Below are 25,948 nucleotides of genomic sequence, written 5' to 3' on the forward strand. Positions count from 1 at the left end.
AAATCAATGGGCCCCACGACACTCCTTATGCACAGCGACTCGACCTCGGGTGGGTCATCGTGGGTGAAGTTTGTCTGGGAACGGCTCACCGACCAGCCAGTGTTAACGTGTTCAGGACAAACATACTTCAAAATGGTCGCACGTCCTATCTGAGCCCTTGCCCTGACATCATCCAGGTGAAAGAGAACTACAGCAGCGTAGCTCAGCAACACATTTCTCTCTCTACAGGGCACTCGAGAGATCCAAGCACAACTGTAAACACTGACAGCAATCCAGCAGACCATGCAACCAGGCCTATACGAGCCGCACTCTTAAAGCACACCAGTTGGTTCTCAGGTCCCCCTTTTCTGGCTCAAGCAAACTCAAGTGAGTCTGAGACCATCAATTTTGACCTTGTAGAGCCTGACGAGACGCAGAGATTCGGCCAGACGTCACTGCCTTCGTCACTAAGGTTTCTGGAGCTCAATTCGGCTCTCATCGCTTTGAGAGGTTCTCGAACTGGAAAGCTCTCAATCGAGCCACAGCACGACTCATTCATGTTGCCAGATCCTTTCACAAAAGTGCGGACGACAACAACTGCAGAGGCTGGCATCAGTGTAAAAAACCATGCAGTACAAGTGAGTTGTCACAAGCCAAAACAGCAATCATTCACTGTGTGCAACATGAAGTCTTCAAAGAGGAATTCAAATGCCTTGAGAAAGGAAAAGAGTTACCAAAACAAAGTACACTCAAAAAGCTGAACCCAGTGATTGATGAGGATGGGTTGCTGAGGGTGGGAGGCCGATTATCCTCTGCCGACCTGTCACAAGACGAAAAACATCCTCTCATCATCCCACGGACGCATCATGTCGCCACTCTGCTGGTAAGACATTATCACGAGCAAGTGGCTCACCAGGGCCGTCATTTTTCAGATGGAGCTATTCGAGCAGCAGGCTTCTGGATTATTGGGAGCAAACATCTGGTCTCTGGTATCATCCACAAGTGTGTCACCTGCCGTAAGGTTAGAGGAAAGTCAGTTGACCAAAAGATGGCGGACTTACCTGCAGACAGACTCACATCAGAGCCACCATTCACCAGTGTTGGACTTGATGTGTTTGGACCATGGAATGTCATAACTCGTCGCACTAGAGGTGGTAGTGCAGACTCCAAGCGCTGGGCGGTACTCTTTACATGTATGTCTACTAGAGCAGTCCATATTGAGCTCATCGAATCCATGTCCACATCCAGCTTCATCAACGCGCTGAGGCGTTTTTTTCTCTATCCGCGGTCCAGCAAAAGTGCTACGCTCTGATCGAGGTACAAACTTTATAGGTGCCTGCAGGGAACTGGGAATCGACACAAATGACTCAGAGTTGACTAAATACCTCTCAGACAAGGGATGTACTTGGATATTTAATCCCCCCACACTCGTCTCATATGGGTGGTTCTTGGGAGAGACTCATTGGGGTTGCCAGACGTATCCTTGATGCTATGCTGTTTCAGACGGGCTCCACTCGTCTCACACATGAGGTCTTGAGCACTCTTATGTCTGAAGTTATGGCAATAATCAATGCGAGACCCCTAGTGTCAGTGTCAACCGATCCTGACATGCCTGCCATTCTTACACCCTCAATGTTACTGACACAAAAGACCAACGCTACCTCAGCCCCTTCTGGATATTTCCACATGAACGATCTTCATGGAAAACAGTGGAAGCAAGTCCAGTGTCTCGCTGACACTTTTTGGAAAAGGTGGAGACAGGAGTACCTGACAACACTGCAGAGACGCAGAAAATGGACAGCAGAAAAGCCAAATGTGAAAGTGGGAGATGTTGTCTTATTGAAAGACAGTCAGACGCACAGAAATGACTGGCCAGTCGGACTTGTGGTAAAAACCTTTCCCAGTACTGACGGAAAGGTCAGGAAAGTAGAACTAAAGGTTGTCAAGCAAGGGATTGCTAAGGTGTTTCTGAGACCAATCTCAGAGATTGTTGTTCTTCTTTCTGAAGCATCCTAGAGGCAAAATATTTGATTTCATAGTGGCACAATCTCATTATACCAGGCGGGAGTGTGCTGCCATCTTGTTAGAAGGTAACAGATTATTTTATTATAGTGATTAAGAGTGACTTTCATTGTGTTCCATGGTGTTTAGCGCCCCCTAGTGGAGCTTTCTGGTACTTAGAATTATGTACGAAAACCCGGAAGTAAAGTTGTTATTATGCACGCGACAAGCAGCTAGAAACAACGTTACTGTACAGTTCTTTCAGTGCAACTATTTCTTGTTACGCTTCAGCCTCGGAAAATATTTGTTTGTAAGTTCAATTCAAGCATATTACAAGTGATGATAATATTGTTATTGACAGAATTGCTTACTTATCAATGTTAATTGGTTACATTTACTCACGCAAATTGCATTGACTTTCATGGATGCCGTTAGCTGTATTAGTTTGCTCGTGCGTCATGTAAAAGAAGTGTAAAACATACTATAGTTTGTTACTGTTTCTAGTGTAATATGCTTTGTTATTGTACAGAGGTGTTTGTACATTATTAGAGTAATGAAAGGAGTTGGCTAGTTGTTACTCATAGAGTAATTATCTATTTGGTTTGTCGTCATGCCAGATACATGGTAACTTGGCACTTGCTTTGTATTTATGCAACTTCAACTTGAAATGTATAATGTACAGCTACAGTATGTCAATGTGAATTGAATACTAAAGTATATTATTTTCTGTATTTGCAGTTTCACAACATAAACGTTTTCAATACATTCGTTCAAGAAAAGTCACGCCTTGGAAGTTTTATTGAAGACTCAGTTGTTAGCTATCTGTCTAGTTTTGCACGGGAACGCAATTCCAGGGCAGAATACTGCGATTATCTCGATTTTTTTTGTTTTTTTTACTTTCAGTTTGCTTGAACCTTTGGTAATTTGCGGACAATTTTTCCAGAAAGACATGTTTTCCCAAAACGTCCTTGTACTGTATGTTCTTGAACAGACTTTGAGATATGTTTGCTCCGCTCAGTGGGTGTGCGGGGTGTGGCTTGAAGCAATGAGTGACGTATTTAAAGGGAAGCAGTGCATTTTGAAACCACAACCCAACCCCTCCCCGTTTTTCCATGGTCGTTCAGTACAGCGCCGTTTCCGTTAAATTGAACGTTCTATTACGTTTATGTACTGAACGCAGCACTACTCTGAGGTCACTGACCTGGTTTCCTGCGGACTGGTCTTTTCTTGCCGCTGCAGAACCGAACTTTGCTGAAGACAGTAAATATATGCCTCTCGCACAAGGAGCGGGGATCTTTGCTGGGGCTGGTGCGCCGTTTGGAAGTGGTGACCTTTTCGCTGTTTCCTTCTCTTGCTTGACGTTTCTGGCGTATCAGGGAGCTGGCGAGCGCCGCCGCCATCTCCCCGGTAAACTAACCTGAGTGTAGACCACTTGAATCGTCTCCAAATCTACTATGTTGTCAAGATATTGCTGAGGGTGCTGATTATGGCTGGTCCAATGCATGAGGTTGCATAAGTTCGCCATGATGACAAATATGTAGGTAAGGTGAATAAAATGACTGAACTTGCTGAATGCTGAAATCAAACATATTTGTTATCCAAATAATGGTAACAACATCGATATACATATAAAATATTACAATGGCAGTCTTTACAAATAGGTAGGCTACTATATCTCTAAATACATTAATTCATAAATGTATATTTTACATTCGCACACTGTGCAAATTTCTCCAACGCTCTTTATCTCCAGTCCCGATTATTCCCAGGTATCCAGATAAAATGTCCCGTAAATAGTTTCATTATCCATCGTTTTCATTCCTCTTAAATTTCCAGTGCTCGACATTCCACAACTTTCTGAGTTCACGGCGCACTGGATGTGTGTGGAAACACTGCTCACTCACTAGCCTCGCAGCCTGGTATTGTCTTTGCGCAACTACGGGCTCGACACGCGAGCCCCAGGTAAAAATAATCCAATGTTCTCTGGAAGACGGAGAGTCAAAACAAGTTGGAGAACCCTCTAAAAATCTATGTCGCCATTAGAATGACAGGTAATGAGCATCCTAATCAGACATAATTCGAACCCATTGGGCACACACTGGTTGAATCAACGTTGTTTCCACGTAATTTCATAAATTACTTTGAACCAATGTGAATTGACATCTGTGCCCTGTGGGAAAAATCTAAACACTAATCTCACTGTAGCCTGTAGTGAAAAGTACTATCAGATCAACCGGTGAAGTCTGCTCTTCATCGCTCGGTTTGCGAGCAGCCTTTTTCTCTCTATGCAATCCTACGTGGTTGTGGTTCGGATAAGGAATTCTCGGAGGCTGAGTGAGTGAGTGAGTAGAGAGAGAGAGAGAGAGAGAGAGAGAGAGAGAGAGAGAGAGAGAGAGAGAGAGAGAGAGAGAGAGAGAGAGAGAGAGAGAGAGAGAGAGAGAGAGAGAGAGAGAGAGAGAGAGAGAGAGAGAGAGAGAGAGAGAGAGAGAGAGAGAGAGAGAGAGAGAGAGAGAGAGAGAGAGAGAGAGAGAGAGAGACTTGGCAGAAGATGCGCAAGCAGCACACATCTGTTGGTAACATAATTTTACCAAAGGCTATGAGAAAGGCAGGTCTCCATCACGAAAACCCATCTCGCGCACCATACATACTTCCTGCGCGCAATATAGCCTGGGGACAAGGTAACGCAAACCTAGCTCCTAGGCTAGTAGTCTGTACCTGTAGCCAGGGGCGACCTATCATTCAGGGCAGGTGTGGCAGACCTTTTTAGCTAAAAAAGAAATATATATACACACTACTGGTCAAAAGTTTTAGAACACCTTCTAATTCAAGGGTTTTTCTTTATTTTAACTATTTTTTACAATGTAGAATAATAGTGAAGACATCGAAACTATGAAATAACACATATGGAATCATGTAGTAACCAAAAAAGTGTTAAACAAATCAAAATATATTTTATATTCTTCAAAGTAGCCAGCCTTTGCCTTGATGACAGCTTTGCACACTCTTGGCATTCTCTCAACCAGCTTCACCTGGAATGCTTTTTCAACAGCCTTGAAGGAGTTCCCACATATGCTGAGCACTTGTTGGCTGCTTTTCCTTCACTATGGTCCAACTCATCCCAAACCATCTCTATTGGGTTGAGGTCAGGTGATTGTGGAGGCCAGGTCATCTGATGCAGCACTCCATCACTCTGCTTCTTGGTAAAATAGCCCTTACACAGCGTGGAGGTGTGTTGGGTCATTGTCCTGGAATGCATTTCAATTAACAGGTGTGCCTTCTTAAAAGTTAATTTGTGGAATTTCTTTCCTTCTTAATGTGTTTGAGCCAATCAGTTGTGTTGTGACAAGGTAGGGGGTATACAGAAGACCAAGTCCATATTATGGCAAGAACAGCTCAAATAAGCAAAGAGAAACGACAGTCCATCATTACATGACATGAAGGTCAGTCAATACGGAACATTTCAAGAACTTTTAACGTTTCTTCAAGTGCAGTCGCAAAAACCATCAAGCGCTATGACGAAACTAGCTCTTATGAGGACCGCCACAGGAATGGAAACCCAGAGTTACCTTTGCTGCAGATGTTCATTAGAGTTACCAGCCTCAGAAATTGCAGCCCAAATAAATGCTTCACAGAGTTCAAGTAACAGACACATCTCAACATCAACTATTCAGAGGAGACTGTGTGAATCAGGCCTTCATGGTCGAATTGCTGCAAAGAAACCACTACTAAAGGACACCAAATAACAAGGAGAATTGCTTGTGCCAAGAAACACGAGCAATGGACATTCAACCGGTGGAAATTTGTCCTGTGGTCTAGAGTCCAAATTGGAGATTTTTGCTTCCAACCGGCGTGTCTTTGTGAGACGTGGTGTGGGTGAACGGATGATCTCCGCATGTGTATTTACCACCGTAAAGTATGGAGGAGGAGGTGTTATGGTGTGGGTGTACTTTGCTGGTGACACTGACAGTGATTTATTTAGAATTCAAGTCACAATTAACCAGCATGGCTACCACAGCATTCTGCAGCGATACGCCATCCCATCTGGTTTGGGTTTAGTTGGACTATCATTGTTTTTTCAACAGGACAATGACCCAACACACCTCCAGGCTGTAAGGGCTATTTTACCAAGAAGGAGAGTGATGGAGTGCTGCATCAGATGACCTGGCCTCCACAATCCCCCGACCTCAACCAAATTGAGATGGTTTGGGATGAGTCGGTGTCACGTCTCCTCCCATTGCTCCCCTCCGGCGCTCTGATTCGCCGGTCTACTGAGCCACCAATCTGAGCGCAACACCTCGGCAACACCGGAATGGAAACCCAACGCACCCTAATCACCTCCAGCGCACCTGCACCTCATCATCTCATCACCACCCCTATTTAGCCCTGGACTGTTCTGGATGATGTTGTGTGTGATTGTTAAGCTTCGTGTCGTTTACTCCATCTTTTTGTTATTACTCTTGCTCTTTGTTAAGAAACCCTTGACCTTGTTAATTCCTGCATCTGCGTCGTGCCTCTTCGTATACTCAGTACGGGTCAGTCGGACCGCAGAGTGAAGGAAAAGCAGCCAACAAGTGGTCAGCAAATGTAGGAACTCCTTCAAGACTGTTGGAAAAGCATTCCAGCTGAAGCTGGTTGAGAGAATGCCAAAAGTGTGCAAAGCTGTCATAACGGCATAGGGTGGCTATTTAAAGAATCTCAAATATAAAATATATTTTGATTTGTTTCTCATGAAGCTACAGTGAGGGAAAAAAGTATTTGATCCCCTGCTGATTTTGTACGTTTGTCCACTGACAAAGAAATGATCAGTCTATAATTTTAATGGTAGATTTATTTGAACAGTGAGAGACAGAATAACAAAAAATTAATCCAGAAAAACGCATTTCAAAAATGTTATAAATTGATTTGCATTTTTATGAGGGAAATAAGTATTTGACCCCCTCTCAAATCAGAAAGATTTCTGGCTCCCAGGTGTCTTTTATACAGGTAACGAGCTGAGATTAGGAGCACACTCTTAAAGGGAGTGCTCCTAATCTCAGTTTGTTACCTGTATAAAAAGACAAATGTCCACAGAAGCAATCAATCAGATTCCAAACTCTCCACCATGGCCAAGACCAAAGACCTCTCCAAGGAAGTCAAGGACAAGATTGTAGACCTACACAAGGCTGGAATGGGCTACAAGACCATCGCCAAGCAGCTTGGTGAGAAGGTGACAACAGTTGGTGCGATTATTCGCAAATGGAAGAAACACAAAATAACTGTCAATCTCCCTCGGCCTGGGGCTCCATGCAAGATCTCACCTCGTGGAGTTGCAATGATCATGAGAACGGTGAGGAATCAGCCCAGAACTACACGGGAGGATCTTGTCAATGATCTCAAGGCAGCTGGGACCATAGTCACCAAGAAAACAATTGGTTACACATTATGCCGTGAAAGACTGAAATCCTGCTCAAGAAAGCACATATACAAGGCCGTCTGAAGTTGGCCAATGAACATCTGAATGATTCAGAGGAGAACTGGGTGAAAGTGTTGTGGTCAGATGAGACAAAAATCGAGCACTTTGGCATCAACTCAACTCGCCGTGTTTGGAGGAGGAGGAATGCTGCCTATGACCCCAAGAACACCATCCCCACCGTCAAACATGGAGGTGGAAACATTATGCTTTGGGAGTGTTTTTCTGTTAAGGGGACAGGACAACTTCACCGCATCAATGGGACGATGGACAGGGCCATGTACCGTCAAATCTCCTTCCCTCAGCCAGGGCATTAAATGGGTCGTGGATGGGTATTCCAGCATGACAATGACCCAAAACACACGGCCAAGGCAACAAAGGAGTGGCTCAAGAAGAAGCACATTAAGGTCCTGGAGTGGCCTAGCCAGTCTCCAGACTTTAATCCCATAGAAAATATGTGGAGGGAGCTGAAGGTTCAAGTTGCCAAACGTCAGCCTCGAAACCTTAATGACTTGGAGAAGATCTGGAAAGAGGAGTGGAACAAAATTCCTCCTGAGATGTGTGCAAACCTGTTTGTCAACTACAAGAAACATCTGACATCTGTGATTACCAACAAGGGTTTTGCCACCAAGTACTAAGTCAGGTTTTGCAGAGGGGTCAAAAACGTATTTCCCCCATTAAAATGCAAATCAATTTATAACATTTTTCACATGCGTTTTTCTGGATTTTTTTGTTGTTATTCTGTCTCTCACTGTTCAAATAAACCTACCATTAAAATTATAGACTGATCATGTCTTTGTCAGTGGGCAAACATACAAAATCAGCAAAGGATCAAATACTTTTTTCCCCTCACTTACACATAATACCCCATAATAACAAAAGCAAAAACTGCTTTTTAGAAATGTTTGCAAATGTATTAAAAATACAAAACAGAAACATTATTTACATACAGTGGGGAAAAAAGTATTTAGTCAGCCACCAATTGTGCAAGTTCTCCCACTGAATCAAGAAGAGGATTGGGAGAATGTCATATTGTCAGATGAAACCAAAATATAACTTTTGGTAAAAACTCAACTCGTTGTGTTTGTTGGACAAAGAATGCTGAGTTGCATCCAAAGAACACCATACCTACTGTGAAGCATGGGGGTGGAAACATCATGCTTTGGGGCTGTTTTTCTGCAAAGGGACCAGGACGACTGATCCGTGTAAAGGAAAGAATGAATGGGGCCATGTATCGTGAGATTTTGAGTGAAAACCTCCTTCCATCAGCAAGGGCATTGAAGATGAAACGTGGCTGGGTCTTTCAGCATGACAATGATCCCAAACACACCGCCCGCGCAACGAAGGAGTGGCTTCGTAAGAAGCATTTCAAGGTCCTGGAGTGGCCTAGCCAGTCTCCAGATCTCAACCCCATAGAAAATCTTTGGAGGGAGTTAAAAGTCTGTGTTTCCCAGCGACAGCCCCAAAACATCACTGCTCTAGAGGAGATCTACATGGAGGAATGGGCCAAAATACCAGCAACAGTGTGTGAAAATCTTGTGAAGACTTACAGAAAACGTTTGACCTGTGTCATTGCCAACAAAGGGTATATAACAAAGTATTGAGAAACTTTTGTTATTGACCAAATACTTATTTTCCAACATATAATTTGCAAATAAATTCCTTAAAAATCCTACAATGTGATTTTCTGGATTTTTTTCTTCTCAGTTTGTCTGTCATAGTTGACGTGTACCTATGATGAAATTTACTTGCACAATTGGTTGCTGACTAAATACTTTTTTTCCCCACTGTACGTATTCAGACCCTTTGCTATGTGACTCGAAATTCAGCACAGGTGCATCCTGTTTCCATTGATCATCCTTGAGATGTTTCTACAACTTCTTTGGAGTCCACCTGTGGTAAATTCAATTGATTGGACATGATTTGGAAAGGCATACACCTGTCTATATAAGGTCCCACCGTTGACAGTGCATGTCAGAGCAAAAACCAAGCAATGAGGTCGAAGGAATTGTCTGTAGAGTTCCGAGACAGGATTGTGTCTATCCACACATCTTGGGAATGGTACCAAAACATTTCTGCAGCATTGAAGATCCCCAAGAACACAATGGCCTCCATAATTCTTAAATGTAAGAAGTTTGGAACCACTAAGACTCTTTCTAGAGCTGGCCGCCCGGCCAAACTGAGCAATCGGGGAAGAAGGGCCTTATTCAGGGATCCATAATAAATACAATACCAAGAACCCGATGGTCAGTCTGACAGAGCTCTAGAGTTCCTCTGTGGAGATGGGAGAACCTTCCAGAAGGACAACCATCTCTGCAGCACTCCACCAATCAGGCCTTTAGTGTAGAGTGGCCAGACGGAAGCCACTCCTCAGTAAAAGGCACATGACAGCCTACTTGGAGTTTGCCAAAAGGCACCTAAAGACTCTCAGACCATGAGAAACAAGATTCTCTAGTCTGATGAAACCAAGATTGAAGTCTTTGGCTTGAATGCCAAGCGTCACGTCTGGAGGAAAATCTGGCACCATCCCTACGGTGAAGCATGGTGGTGGCAGCATCATGATGTGGGGATGTTTTTCAGGGGCAGGGACTGGGAGACTAGTCAGGATCGAGGCAAAGATGAACGGAGCAAAGTACAGCGAGATCCTTGATGAAAACCTGCTCCAGAGCGCTTAGGACCTCAGACTGGGGCGACGGTTCACCTTCCAACAGGACAACGACCCTAAGCACACAGCCAAGACAACGCAGGAGTGGCTTCGGGAGAAGTCTCTGAATGTCCTTGAGTGGCCCAGCCAGAGCCCGGACTTGAACCCGATCGAACATCTCTGGAGAGACCTGAAAATAGCTGTGTAGCAACGCTCCCCATCTAACCTGACAGAGCTTGAGAGGATCTGCAGAGAAGATTGGGAGAAACTCCCCAAATACAGGTGTGCTAAGCTTGTAGCGTCATACCCAAGAAGACTCGATGCTGTAATTGCTGCCAAAGGTGCATCGACAAAGTACTGAGTAAAGGGTCTGAATACTTATGTAAATGTCTTATTTCAGTTTTTTATATTTAATAACTTAGCAAAAATGTATACAAACCTGTTTTTGCATTGTCATTATGGGGTATTGTGTGTAGATTTGAAGAGGGAAAAAAAACTATTTTATCAATTTTAGAATAAGGCTGTAACGTAACAAAATGTGGAAAAAGTCATGGGGTCTGAAGACTTTCCAAAGGCACTGCAAACTCGGTGGTTTGAGCCCTGAATGCTGATTGGCTGACACCACGGGTATGACAAAATATTTATTTTTTCTGCTCTAATTACGTTGTTAACCAGTTTATAATAGCAATAAGGCACCTCTGGGGTTTGTGGTATATGGCCAATATATCACGGCTAAGAGCTGTATACAGGCACTCCTCGTGCCTTATTGCTTAATTATACAACGGGTGGGTCTAATCCTGAATGCTGATTGGTTAAAACTACATTCTAGACGGTGTCTATTCTACAAGTTTCCACTGGCTAAATCTATGACGTTAAAATGCATATTTACTCTGTTCCATCTGAATGCAAAATCCACTGTCTCACCAGCCCAGCCAGGCACTTTATAAACTTGATCTCCACTATAAAAAGCATCTAGACATTATCTCACATTTCTTTTAGACTTTTCGTTTTCAACAGAGGAGATTTGTATGAAACATTGCTGTCTGTCTCTGACATTTGCAACATTGTTTCAATATTCAAATTCTATCTCCAGCTGTCCCACATTAATGAATGTGTCGTGACGAGAGACAGGCAGGCAGTGTTTCTCAGCCAGTCGAAATCATGACTCAGCTGGCATCATTTTTATGGATATATACAAAGAAATGTCAATTGTAAAAAAGGTAAAACGAAACAAAGTGCAGCTAGTTTGCAGTCTTTCCAGCTTCCGTTTGAAGTGATTGTGTTGGCTGTGTTGTTGGCTAGCTCCTCTGAACAACAGTGTCCTGATGAGAGAGCACATGCTCTATGCCAGGCGAAGTTGCGCCTCATTAGCTCATTGTTATGGATTTTTCCAAATAAATGTCACTTGAAAACAGCTTAAACAAATGCAAATGCAGCTACTTTGCTGTTATTCTGGCTGCACTTTTTGATGTGACTGTAAATTAGCAATATTTGGCTAGCTAGCAAGCAAGGGATAAGCACGTTGCCAGCCAGTATGGCAATGGAACATTTAGACTGAACGACTGGGTCGCATCTCTAGCAACCGAACTGATAGAACGAACGACCAGTCGGCTTGGGTAGCAACCCCAGATTTGTGTCGGGACTATATCTTGTGGAAGGATGAAATAGTATGAATACATATATCAAAATAAAGTTTTTAATGAAAATGTCAATCATTATTTGAATATGTTGGTAACTCGTTGTATAAAAGTGATAATGCTCTCGAAGCCGGTGTTTAGAGGATATATTGGCACTATATCCTCCAAACACTGGCTTCTCGGGCATTATCACTTAATTAATCCAAGTAAGAAGATGCACCAGGGTAATTCGATAAGCTTTGATTGATGACCACAGGCACATTGAAACAGATGGTATCAACAATGAAGGTCTAATGGTCTGATCTTTCATGGCTATCCTATACCACATTGTTCTGAGAAATGGCTTTAGGGCGATCTCTTGTCATAGCCGATCACTTAATATTCCCATCTATCATTTGTCCGGAATGATAGTGCGGTTGTGGAAATGCTTTGTGATTCTCATGTTCTAGCAACTAAGACAATTCGATCCAGTGCAGCTTTTTTAGGTTCCATCAAGTGACACGCACGTAAGTGAAGCCTTCACCGTGAATAAGTCACACACTCATGCTATTCTAAAATTCTCGGCCCCTCTGTCGTGTCAAGCGCAAATTATTCACTCAGGATAAGGACACGCCTCACTGCGCATCTCTCAGGGACGATGCATGTTAATAGTTTCTTGTTCCATGTGGCACACACCATTTTTTTTAGGAACTCAGTCGGGGTCTCAACTTACTGTTGAGAGTTAGAATAGCAGCATACACAAGGCGCAATTTAGAAATTTGGATGTGCATCAGCAGTTTTTCTCTTATGTCAGTCACTCACAGTCACTCAATTAGCCAATGTCAGCTAACATTTTCTATCCTTGTAGTAATCATGGTCGAATTACCGATCGGGGGGCCCCCATTGATTTTGTTAGTTACTCTCACCAGATACTGTATCATATTAAAAACTGGGGGTGGGCCAACAGATGTGAAAAGATCTGATGTGATTGGTCAAAAGACCAATTAGTGGAAAAAATATCAGAATTGGGCTGCCTGTCTAAACGGGCGGCAGGTGGCTTAGTGGGTAAGAGCGTTGTGCCAGTAACTGAAAGGTCGCTGGTTCTAATCCCCGAGCCGACTAGGTGAAAAATCTGTCGATGTGCCCTTGAGCAAGGCACTTAACCCTAATTGCTCCTGTAAGTCGCTCTGGATAAGAGCGTCTGCTAAATGACTAAAATGTAAATGTAAACGCAGCATAAGTAGCCTACTTCTAACTGACTAATTGAAAGATAAAGACACAGCTACAAACTATTTGCTAGAAATAGTCTAGTATCGCAAGATTTCAGTTCTGGGTTACCGAGATTATAAATTATATACTTTATTAAACATTTAATTGTGAATGAGCTGCAACTAAAATAGTCACAGATTCCCTGTATCAGGGTTCGGGGTCAATTTGAATTGAAGTCAATCAATTCAGGAAGTAAACTGAAAATCCAATTCAATAATTGACTGCCTTCAAATCGAATTGACACCAACCCTGGTATGGATTACTGTGATCATTACTGTGATGTGATCACTCTGAAGTTGACAACATAATGAGAATCGAGGAAGGGGATCACAACTATTACCCCATGTTAATATCAGAAGCTGATGCTGAAAATAAATAAATCAACCATAATTGCAGAGCTATGAGGCCTGCCACCATCCCCAGAGCACCTTGTCATGTGGAGACAACCAGTGTGTGCGTGATACACAGTGATGGGACAGAATGGATGGAGGGCATGTATACCATTAGACTGCATGGAGTTTGGTTTGGCTGCCAACCTCGTTCTCTATCATTCTCCTGACTCAATTCTCCTGACTGATACTCCACTCCCCCCAGCTCTGATCACCTCAGAGCTGAGAGGAGAGGACCCATGTGGCTCAAAGAGAGGATGTAATGATTCGTTTTTTCTCACTGACCTGCTTCAGCGAATCAGCAGTGGTAGGCCTACTGTTGGCTGCTGATACTGTGGTTGTGAGTGGCTCAGTTGATTGAGCGTGGTGCTTGCAAAGCCAGAGGTTGTGGGTTTGATTCCAACTGGGGCCACCCAAACGCATGACTAAGTCCATTAGGATAAATTGCATATGTTGTTATTTATAAGTGCCTTAACATTGGAGTTAAAACCATGAGTTTACTAGGAAATTATGAGGAATCAATGGGTATTTTAGCTGGTACATCAAATAATTGTACAAAATAAAGGACCCGATAGAGAGGGCTGCCTCGCTTCTAGTCCTTAGGAAACTTTGCAGTATTTTGTTTTTTTATGTATTATTTCTTACATTGTTAGCCCAGAAAATCTTAAGTGTTATTACATACAGCCGGGAATAACTATTGGATATCAGAGTGGCGTCAACTTACCAGCACTACGACCAGGAATACGACTTTCCCGAAGCGGATCCTTTGTTCACACCAACCAGGGCATTTGAACTGATTCCAGAGACCGACCCAAAATAATGCCACCGGAGGAGAGGGAGCCGGAGCGGTCTCCTAGTCAGACTTAGGAGGCGCGCACACCACCCATCGCCTCAGAGTATATTACTCGCTAATGTTCAGTCCCTAGACAACAAAGTGGGCGAGACCAGGGCAAGGGTTGCTTTCCAGAGAGACATCAGGGATTGTAACATACTCTGTTTCACGGAAACATGGCTCTCTCGGGATATACTGTCCCCGTCCATACAACCATCTGGGTTTTCAGTACATAGCACCGACAGGAATAAACATCTCCCCGGGAAGAAGAGGGGTGGGGGGGGGTATGTTTCATGACTAACGACTGATGTAATTGTAACAACATACACGAACTCAAGTCATTTTGTTCACCTGACCTAGAATTCCTCACAATCAAACGCCGACCATATTATCTCCCAAGAGAATTCTCTTCGGTTATTGATAGAGCTGTGTATATCCCCCCTCAAGCCGATACCACAACGGCCCTCAAGGAACTTCACTAGACTTTATGCAAACTGGAAACCATATATCCTGAGGCTGCATTTATTGTAGCTGGGGATTTTAACAAAGCAAATTTGAGAAAAAGGCTACTTAAATTCTATCAGCATATTGACTGTAGCACACGCACTGGAAAAACGATGGACCATTGTTACACTCATTTCCGCTATGCATACAAGGCCCTCCTTTCAGCAAATCTGACCACGACTCCATTTTGCTACTCCCTTCCTACAGGCAGAAACTCAAACAGGAAGCACCCATGCTTAGGACTATTCAACGCTGGTCTGACCAATCGGAATCCATGCTTCAAGATTGTTTTGATCACGCGGACTAGAATATGTTCCGGGTAGCCTCTGAGAATAATATAGACGTATACGCTGATTCGGTGAGTGGGTTCATAAGGAAGTGTATAGGAGATGTCGTACCCACTGTGACTATTAAAACCTAACCTAACCAGAAACCGTGGATAGATGGCAGCATTCGCGAAAAACTGAAAGCACGAACCACCGCATTTAACCACGGTAAGGTGACGGGGAATATGGCAGAATACAAAGACAGTGGTCATTCCCTCTGCAAGGCAATCAAACACGCAAAATGTCAATATCGAGACAAAGTGGAGTCTCAATTCAACGGCTCAGACACGAGACGTCTTGCTGCCAGACAATCTAAACAAGTTCTTTGCCTGCTTTGAGGATAACACAGTGCCAACGACGCGACCAGCTACCAAGGACTGTGGGCTCTCCTTCTCCGTGGCCGACGTGAGTAAGACATTTAAACGTGTTAACCCTCGCAAGGCTGCCGGCCCAGACGGCATTCCTCGCCGCATCCTCAGAGCATGCGTAGACCAGCTGGCTGGTGTGTTTACGGACATATTCAATCTCTCCCTATCCCAGTCTGCTGTCCCCACATGTTTCAAGATGGCCACCATTGTTCCTGTACCCAAGAATGCAAAGGTAACTGAACTAAATGACTCACCCCGCAGCACTTCTGTCATCATGAAGTACTTTGAGAGACTAGTCAAGGATCATATCACCTCCACCTTACCAGTCACCCTAGACCCACTCCAATTTGCATACCACCCCAATAGGTCCACAGACGACGCAATCGCCATCACACTGCACACTGCCCTATCCCACCTGGACAAGAGGAATACCTACAGTGGGGAAAAAAAGTATTTAGTCAGCCACCAATTGTGCAAGTTCTCCAACTTAAAAAGATGAGAGAGGCCTGTAATTTTCATCATAGGTACACGTCAACTATGACAGACAAATTGAGGGAAAAAAATTCCAGAAAATCACATTGTAGGATTTTTTATGAATTTATTTGCAAATTATGGTGGAAAATAAGTATTTGGTCACCTACAAACAAGCAAGATTTCTGGCTCTCACAGACCTGTAACTTCTTCTTTAAGAGGCTCCTCTGTCCTCCACTCGTTACCTGTATTAATGGCACCTGTTTGAACTTGTTATCAGTATAAAAGACACCTGTCCACAACCTCAAACTGTCACACTCCAAACTCCACTATGGCCAAGACCAAAGAGCTGTCAAAGGACACCAGAAACAAAATTGTAGACCTGCACCAGGCTGGGAAGACTGAATCTGCAATAGGTAAGCAGCTTGATTTGAAGAAATCAACTGTGGGGGCAATTAATAGGGAATGGAAGACATACAAGACCACTGATAATCTCCCTCGATCTGGGGCTCCACGCAAGATCTCACCCCGTGGGGTCAAAATGATCACAAGAACGGTGAGCAAAAATCCCAGAACAACACGGGGGGACCTAGTGAATGACCTACAGAGAGCTGGGACCAAAGTAACAAAGCCTACCATCAGTAACACACTACGCCTCCAGGGACTCAAATCCTGCAGTGCCAGACGTGTCCCCCTGCTTAAGCCAGTACATGTCCAGGACCGTCTGAAGTTTGCTAGAGTGCATTTGGATGATCCAGAAGAGGATTGGGAGAATGTCATATGGTCAGATGAAACCAAAATAGAACTTTTTGGTAAAAACTCAACTCGTCGTGTTTGGAGGACAAAGAATGCTGAGTTGCATCCAAAGAACACCATACCTACTGTGAAGCATGGGGGTGGAAACATCATGCTTTGGGGCTGTTTTTCTGCAAAGGGACCAGGACGACTGATCCGTGTAAAGGAAAGAATGAATGGGGCCATGTATCGTGAGATTTTGAGTGAAAACCTCCTTCCATAAGCAAGGGCATTGAAGATGAAACGTGGATGGGTCTTTCAGCATGACAATGATCCCAAACACACCGCCCAGGCAACAAAGGAGTGGCTTCGTAAGAAGCATTTCAAGGTCCTGGAGTGGCCTAGCCAGTCTGCAGATCTCAACCCCATAGAAAATCTTTGGGGGAGTTGAAAGTCTGTGTTGCCCAGCGACAGCCCCAAAACATCACTGCTCTAGAGGAGATCTGCATGGAGGAATGTGCCAAAATACCAGCAACAGTGTGTGAAAACCTTGTGAAGACTTACAGAAAACGTTTGACCTGTGTCATTGCCAACAAAGGGTATATAACAAAGTATTGAGAAACTTGTTATTGACCAAATACTTATTTTCCACCATAATTTGCAAATAAATTCATAAAAAATCCTACAATGTGATTTTCTGGATTTTCTTTTCTCATTTTGTCTGTCATAGTTGACGTGTACCTATGATGGAAATTACAGGCCTCTCTCATCTTTTTAAGTGGGAGAACTTGCACAATTGGTGGCTGACTAAATACTTTTTTTCCCCACTGTATGTAAGAATGCTGTTCATTGACTATAGCTCAGCATTCAACACCATAGTACCCTCCAAGCTCATCATCAAGCTTGAGGCCCTGGGTCTCAACCCCGCCCTGTGCAACTGGGTCCTGGACTTCCTGACGTGCCACCCCCAGGTGGTGAAGGTAGGAAAAAACATCTCCACTTCGCTGATCCTCAACACTGGGGCCCCACAAGGGTGTCAGTGACAAACTGAAATGGTCCACCTACACAGACAGTGTGGTGAAGAAGGCGCAACAGCGTCTCTCCAACCTCAGGAGGCTGAATAAATTTGGCCTGTCACCTAAAACCCTCACAAACTTTTACAGATGCACAATTGAAAGCATCCTGTCGGGCCTGGTACGGCAACTGCACCGCCCACAACCGCAGGGCTCTCCAGAGGGTGGTGTGGTCTCCCCCACACATCACCGGGGGCAAACTACCTGCCCTCCAGGACACCTACAGCACCCGATGTCACAGGAAGGCCAAAAAGATCATCAAGGACAACTACCACCCGAGCCACTTTTTCTACTCATGAACTCATGGATACCATTTTTATGTCTCTGTGTGCAGTTTGAAGGAAGTTGATGGTAGTATCTGGAGCCATTGCTAACTAGTGTTAGCGCAATGACTGCAAGTCTACAGGAACAGCTAACATTCTATGTTTCTGCATGCTAGCTGTTCCTGTAGACTTTCAGTCACTGCGCTAATGCTAGTTAGCAATGGCGCCAGAAACTACCTTCAACTTCCTTTAAACTGCGTTTTAGCGTACATAAATTAGAACTTCACCTCCACTGCTGATTCAACAGTTCGGAGAACACACTATTTGTGTTTGTCTGTGTGTGTGTTGCATGGCATCCCTTCACAATCACCACGCTGTCATTTCCATGACCTCTGATGGTTCACTTTCCCTATCGACTGGGAAAACACAGCACAGGGGCTACAGCTGGGTGTCAATGGGCAGGCGGGTCAATCCACTCGCTGCCTGCCGTGGGTGTGGCGTGTTTCCTTTCCTCTAGGAGAGATGGAATTAGGAAGTGTTCCAACTGTTCCAATCAATTGTGTGCTCCAGGTGTGAAGTTTGCCAAACAGGATCGGCTCTGTATAAAGGACAGAGTTTGGATGTGTAACCCTACAGTGAGTTGGGTTTAGATCAGTGTTATTAGTGATGTTTCTAATTGCCCCTCAGGTAGTTTCTAATTTCCATTCTGTGATCAATAAAATTGTATTGAAGTTATAAAGTTAAAGTTTCCATATATCATTTGTAATTATAATCATTAATTATATCATGAAAAAAATACGTAATTAAATACACAGTGGTGTATTTGACCCTGGTCAGTCAATTGACTGCTCTTCCCTCTCCCAGCCTCTAGCTGACTCGGCGGTTAACCCGTCATCTTCTAGTGAATATTTGTTTTCATTTCAACAATTTACTACATGTGCTAAATGCCTTGATTAAAATGGATGTAAAAAAAAAATCTACTGGGGCTGATATGCTAGATCCATTTTTGCTTCAGCTCTCTGCCCCCATTTGCGGAATCATTAACCTATATTGTTTACCTGATGATTACAGTGCCTTCGGAAAGTATTCAGACCCCTTTACTTTTCCCACGTTACGTTACAGCCTTATTCTAAAAAAAAGATATTTTTTAATGCCTCAATCTACACACGATACCCAATAATGACAAAGCGAAAACAGGTTTTTAGAAATGTTTGCAAATGTATTACAAATAAAAAACAGATACCTTATTTACATAAGTATTCAGACCCTTTGCTATGAGACTTGAAATTGAGCTCAGGTGCATCCTGTTTCCATTGATTATCCTTGAGATGTTTCTACAACTTGATTGGAGTCCACCTGTGGTAAATTCAATTGATTGGACATGATTTGGAAAGGCACACACCTGTCTAAGGTCCCACAGTTGACAGTGTATGTCAGAGCAAAAACCAAGCCATGAGGTCGAAGGAATTGTCCGTAGAGCTCCGAGACAGGATTGTGTCGAGGCACAGATCTGGGAAAGGGTACCAAAACAAACACAGTGGCCTCCATTATTCTTAAATGGAAGAAGTTTGGAACCCCTAAGACCCTTCCTAGAGCTGGCCACCCGGCCAAACTGAGCAATCGGGGGAGAAGGGTCTTGGTCAGGGAGGTGACCAAGAACCCGATGGTCACTCTGGCAGAGCTCTAGAGTTTCTCTGTGGAGATGGTTGTCCTTCTGGAACATTCTCCCATCTCTGAAGCACTCCACAAATCAGGCCTTTATGGTAGAGTGACGGAAGCCACTCCTCAGTAAAAGGCACATGACAACCAGCTTGGAGTTTGCCAAAAGGCACCTAAAGACTCTAAGACCATGAGAAACAAGATTCTCTGGTCTGATGAAACCAAGATTGAACTCTCTGGCCTGAATGCCAAGCGTCACTTCTGGAGGAAACCTGGCGCCATCCCTACGGTGAAGCATGGTGGTGGCAGCATCATGCTGTGGGGATGTATTTCAGCGGCAGGGACTGGGAGACTAGTCAGGATCGAGGCAAAGATGAATGGAGCAAAGTACAGAGAGATCCTTGATGAAAACCTGCTCCAGAGTGCTCAGGACCTCAGACTGGGGTGAAGATTCACCTTCCAACAGGACAACGACCCTAAGCACACAGCCAAGACAACACAGGAGTGGCTTCAGGACAAGTCTCTGAATGTCCTTGAGTGGCCTAGCCAGAGCCCGGACTTGAACCCAATCAAACATCTCTGGAGAGACCTCAAAATAGCTGTGCAGCAACGCTCCCCATCCAACCTGACAGAGCTTGAGAGGATCTGCAAAAAAGAATGTGAGAAACTCCCCAAATACAGGTGTGCCAAGCTTGTAGCGTCATACCCAAGAAGACTCGAGGCTGTAATCGCTGCCAAAGGTGCTTCAACAAAGTACTGAGTAAAGGCTCTGAATACTTATGTAAATGTGATATTTCAGTTTTTTATTTTTAATAAATTAGCAAAAATGTTTAAAAACCAGTTTTTGCTTTGTCATTATGGGTTATTGTGTGTAGACTGATGAGAGAAAAAAACTAACAATTTAATCAATTTTAGAATAAGGCTGTAACATAACAAAATATGGAAAAAGTCAAGCGGTCTGAATACTTTCTGAATGCACTGTATATGAACTTGTTTAAAGCAGTTAGATGCAGTTTATCATAAGCACTGTGCTTTATTACAGGCGTCAGGTTTAGTTCTCATCACTGCATTCTCTACCAGAAAGTTGGTTGGCCCTCTTTGATGTCACGTGGGTTGATACATTGCTATGTTTTCATTTATATAGCCCTTTTACAAAAACTCCCACTGTACAACATCATTACTAACCTTTAGTTACCACACCTGGTCTCAGGGATGGCTAATTCTGGAAATTCCTTCGGTCTCTACTGAGTCAGGTAAATCAGCTTTTAGTTTTTTTGCACCGTATTTGTGGAACGGTCTTAAAAATGTTCTCTAGGGCAAATCAGAAAGCTGATTGAGGACCTTACTACTGATGAATGTGTTTGTTTTTTTATGAGTGTTTTCTTTCTTTCTGCATGCATTTTATATTTTAATTTGATTTGTGCATTTCTGTAATTTCTGTAATTCAGGGCTCATCTGTAAAAGAGACCTCGGTCTCAGTATGTCTCCCTGATCAAATAAAGGTAAAAAAAGAAAAAAGTCAAATGACAAAACTTCATACCACTCTTTACATTTCTTTACTAAAATACACTAATTTTATGTTGCATGCATCTAACTCCTTCGTGCAAGTGTGAGTGACTACAACAACTTTCCTACAACTTCCACTCTGTGTGCATCTGGCTGAGTCAACCTACAGCACACAGTAGAGGCAGGAGGAGCTGATGATGATGATGGCCTCATCTCCCGTGGGATGAGGAGGGAGGCAACGAGTGCAGTGTGTTTTTAAAGTTAATAGGTACACAAAATGCCTCTTGCCCGCCGGCATGCAAGCTATCGGCATTAAACATTCAAGTCGACGTGAATGTCAGCCAGTGTCATGTTTTTCCTATTTTCATAGGCTGAGAACGCTCTGAGAACGCTCTGGCCAAGAGTCAACACTCCCCAGTCCCCTTAATCTATTATAGTGCAGTTGTCTCTACTCGAAAAGCATCTGCACAGCAAATAATATTTGAAATGATCTCAATATTAAGTGGAAAAATAGCCAAGCAAATAGTTGTGTAGACACTCAGACACACAAATGTAAATAATATGAGCAGATCATAACGAGGCTACTATCCTATTAGTCCTTGCATCATAAAAAAAAACAATACTGCATATGTTGATGGGTGAGTTATTCATGAGAGACATTGCCATCTAGTGTATGTTCATGAGAACTGTACTCCACTACGATGAACATCAGCACTGTTTGATCATATCTGAAGGATTCTTTAATTCTACTTCTACAGAGTCCTTAATTCTACAGATTCTTTATTAGATACTTTGTCACCTTTTTTTTGTCACCTGGTTTTTCTTTATTTTTACTATTTTCTACATTGTAGAATAATAGTGAAGACATCAAAACTATGAAATAACACATATGGAATCCTGTAGTAATCAAAAAAGTGTTAAACAAATCAAAAAATATTTTAAATGTTATATTCTTCAAAGTAGCCACCCTTTGCCTTGATGACAGCTTTGCACACTCTTGGCCTTCTCTCAACCAGCTTCACCTGGAATGCATTTCCAACAGTCTTGAAGAAGTTCCCACATATGCTGAGCACTTGTTGGCTGCTTTTCCTTCACTCAGTGGTCCAACTCATCCCAAACCATCTCAATTGGGTTGAGGTCGGGTGATTGTGGAGGCCAGGTCATCTGATGCAGCACTCCATCACTCTCCTTCTTGGTAAAATAGCCCTTACACAGCCTGGAGTTGAGTTGGGTCATTATCCTGTTGAAAAACAAATGATACTCCCACTAAGCCCAAACCAGATTGGATGGCATATCACTGCAGAATGCTGTGGTAAGCATGCTGGTTAAGTGTGCCTTGAATTCTAAATAAATCACAGACAGTGTCACCAGCAAAGCACCCCCACACCATAACACCTCCTCCTCCACACTTTACGGTGGGAACTACACATGCGGAGATCATCCGTTCACCCACACCACATCTCACAAAGATATGGCGGTTGGAACCAAAAATCTCCAATTTGGACTCTAGACCACAGGACAAATTTCCACCGGTTGAATGTCCATAACTCGTGTTTCATGGCCCAAGCAGGTCTCTTCTTCTTATTGGTGTCCTTTAGTAGTGGTTTATTTGCAGCAATTCGACCATGAAGGCCTGATTCACACAGTCCCCTCTGAACAGTTGATGTTGAGATGTCTGTGACTTGAACTCTGTGAAGCATTTATTTGGGCTGACATTTCTGACGCTGGTAACTCTAATGAATTTATCCTCTGCAGCAGAGGTAACTCTGGGTCTTCCATTCCTATGGCGGTCCTCATGAGAGCCAGTTTCATCATAGTGCTTGATGGTTTTTACGACTGTACTTGAAGAAACTTTCAACGTTCTTCGTACTGACTGGCCTTCATGTCTTAAAGTAATGATGGACTGTCGTTTCTCTTTGCTTATTTGAGCTGTTCTTGACATAATATGGACTTGGTCTTTTACCAGAAAGCCAAGAGTGTGCAAAGCTGTCATCAAGGCAAAGCTGCCGATGATGACAGCTGGTGAAACAGCCGAGGAGGTCCGGCTGTTCATTCGCCTCGAGTGCTTTAGAAGACCCCTCGAGGACGGAAGGGCAGTGGATACAGGCTGTAGTATCCATCATGGATGATGAATGGGCCGATCTCTCAGGCAGCCTCACGGTCTGATGAGGGTGGGAGCTCTGAGGATCTGCACCCAAGGTAGAAGCCACCAGAGAGGGAGACAGAACAGAGGACGAAGACGCAGGTACCTATGGATCCGATATCGAATCGGAAGCCCTTAAGGCAGAAGGTGCCGGAACCTCTGGATCCAGGGTGGCAAAGCAGTTTCTGGTCTGTGTCCGGTTCGGGCTTAACATCTCCAAGGAGGCCCCCATTGCCAGAGGACGCTTTCTTCAACTTATACGGCGAGTGACATATCTCCATGGATGATTGGTTGGGTCGAGAACAGGAACATCCCCCAAGTCATCCAGGAGCATCTTACTGGCTCCGTTCTCCAGGGAAGGGGGAGACGCCTTTGGGGAGCGATCCAGGTTCACTACTTGTTTGCTAAGAGTAGCCACTTCCCCCTGTAGTCCTCTGCAAGCAATCAGTTGCTACATTGAAAGTCTGGGTGGTCCACATAGTCCCGGAATAAAGCAAAGTAAACACAGCTCCTGCCACGTTGAAAACGTTCAATAGCGACCTCCATTTGAGACTGCCGAGCCAGCTAGGCTAGCTGAGTTTCCGTGTCTCTCTCTTTACATGGAATCTGGCAAGATCCCGAGACAGATAGTAGCGTTCACAGCAACTGAGCCCAACTGAGCCGCGGGATCCAAAATCTAAAAGTATATAAAACCACACTGTCACAACTCGTTCAGTCTCTCGTTCAGCGTTTCAACAACATACGTCGCAAACTCAGCTTCATCATTCATTGAATCAGATGGCTAATTCATCACAGAACCCACTGATATTGCCAACTACTTAAAAAAATAATTTAATTGCCAAGATTAGCAAACTAAAAAGGCATGACATGCCAGCAACAAACGTTGAGTCTACACATCCAAGTATAACTGACCAAATTATGAAAGACAAGCATTGTCATTTTGAATTCCGTAAAGTGAGTGTGGAAGAAGTGAAAAAATCAACAATGAGAAGCCACCAGGGTCTGACAACTTGGATGGAAAATTACTGAGGATAATAGCGTACGATATTGTCACTCCTATATGAGCATATCTTCAATATAAGCCTCCTAGAAAGTGTGTACCCTCAGGCCTGAGGGAAGCAAAAGTAATTCTGCTACCCAACAACAGTAAAGCCCTCTTTACTGGCTCAGATAGCTGACAAATCTTTAGTTAGTTCTAATTATTTCAAAAACTAAAAGCATTGTATTTGGGACAAATCATTCACTAAACCCTCAATTTCAACTAAATATTATAATAAATAATGTGTAAATTGAGCCAGTTGAGGTGACTTAACCCTGGATTGTAAACTGTCATGGTCCAAACATATTGATACAATAGTAGCTAGGACGGGGAGAAGTCTGTCCATAGTAAAGCGCTGCTCTGCCTTTTTAACCACACTATCAACAAGGCATGTCCTACAGGCCCTAGTTTTGTTGCACCTGGACTACTGTTCAGTCATGTGATCAGGTGCCACAAAGAGAGACCTCGGAAAATTACAACTGGCTCAGAACAGGGCAGCACGGCTGGCCCTTAAATGTACATGGAGAGCTAACAATAATATGCATGTCACTCTCTCATGTTTCAAAGTGGAGGAGAGATTGATTTCATCACTACTTGTTTTTGTAAGAAGTGTTGACATGCTGAATACACAGAGGTGTATGTTTAAACTACTAGCACACAGCTCGGACACCCATGCATTCCCCACAAGACATGCCACCAAATGTCTCTTCACAATCCCCAAGTCAAGAACAGACTATGGGAGGTGCACAGTAATACATAGAGCCATGGCTACATGGAACTCTATTCCACATCAGGTAACTGATGCAAGCAGTAGAATCACATTTAAAAAAACAGATAGAAATACACCTTATGGAACAGTGGGGACTATGAAGAGACACACACAGGCACATACACACATACACATGATAAGACACACACTCTACACACACATGTACACATGGATGTTGTATTGTAAATATGTGATATTGGAGTAGTGGCCTGAGGGAACACACTAAATGTATTGGGTAAAGTGTTATGAAATGTAATGTAATATTTTAAATGGTATATAACTGCCTTAATGTTGCTGGACCCTAGGAAGAGTAGCTTCTGTCTTGGCAGTAGCTAATGGGGATCCTTAATAAATACAAACAGTATGTTGATGGCTGTAGATTTTGTGATTCGTCTGTTAGCATGGAAAGGTTGAAAACCAGGTGGCACAAGCGGAGAGCCCAGCCAACAACGAGTTGCAGTAGTCCAGACGGGAGAGGACAAGTGCCTGGATTAGGACCTGTGCCGCTTCCTGTGTGAGGTATGGGTGTACTCTACAGATGTTGTAGAGCATGAACATGCAGGAGCGGGTCACTGCTTTGATGTTTGCAGAGAACGACAGGTTGTTGTCCAGGGTCACACCAAGGTTCTTTGCACTCTGGGAGGGCAACACTGTGGAGTTGTCAACCATGATGGAGAGGTCTTTGAGCGGGCAGGCCTTCCCCGGGAGGAAGAGCAGTTCCGTCTTGTCGAGGTTGAGCTTGAGGTGGTGGGCCGACAGCCAAGTTGAGATATCTGCCAGGCACGCAGAGATGTGTGTCGCCACCTGGGTGTCAGAAGGGGAGAAGGAGAAAGGTAGTTGAGTGTCATCCGCATAGCAATGATAGGGGGAGACCATGTGAGGATATAACAGAGCCAAGTGACTTGGTATATAG

General features: G+C 43.7%; 1 protein-coding gene across 5 annotated transcripts in view; it reads right to left on the reverse strand.

Annotated features, from left to right (window-relative positions):
• Positions 1–25,948, reverse strand: part of LOC121567277 (fibroblast growth factor 12) — a 180,492-nt gene that overhangs the window by 62,865 nt on the left and 91,679 nt on the right. Inside the window, exon 1 of one of the 5 annotated variants that reach the window (XM_041877173.2) lies at positions 3,182–3,434. The exons of the other annotated variants lie outside the window; for them this stretch is intronic. Within the exon in view, the coding sequence (XP_041733107.1) occupies positions 3,182–3,380 (199 nt within the window). The 5' untranslated portion in view covers positions 3,381–3,434. Of the gene's footprint in view, positions 1–3,181; positions 3,435–25,948 lie in introns of those variants that run through there. 5 annotated transcript variants of the gene reach the window in all.

Source organism: Coregonus clupeaformis, chromosome 6, assembly GCF_020615455.1.
Source record: "Coregonus clupeaformis isolate EN_2021a chromosome 6, ASM2061545v1, whole genome shotgun sequence".
In the NCBI taxonomy this organism is placed as follows: domain Eukaryota; kingdom Metazoa; phylum Chordata; class Actinopteri; order Salmoniformes; family Salmonidae; genus Coregonus; species Coregonus clupeaformis.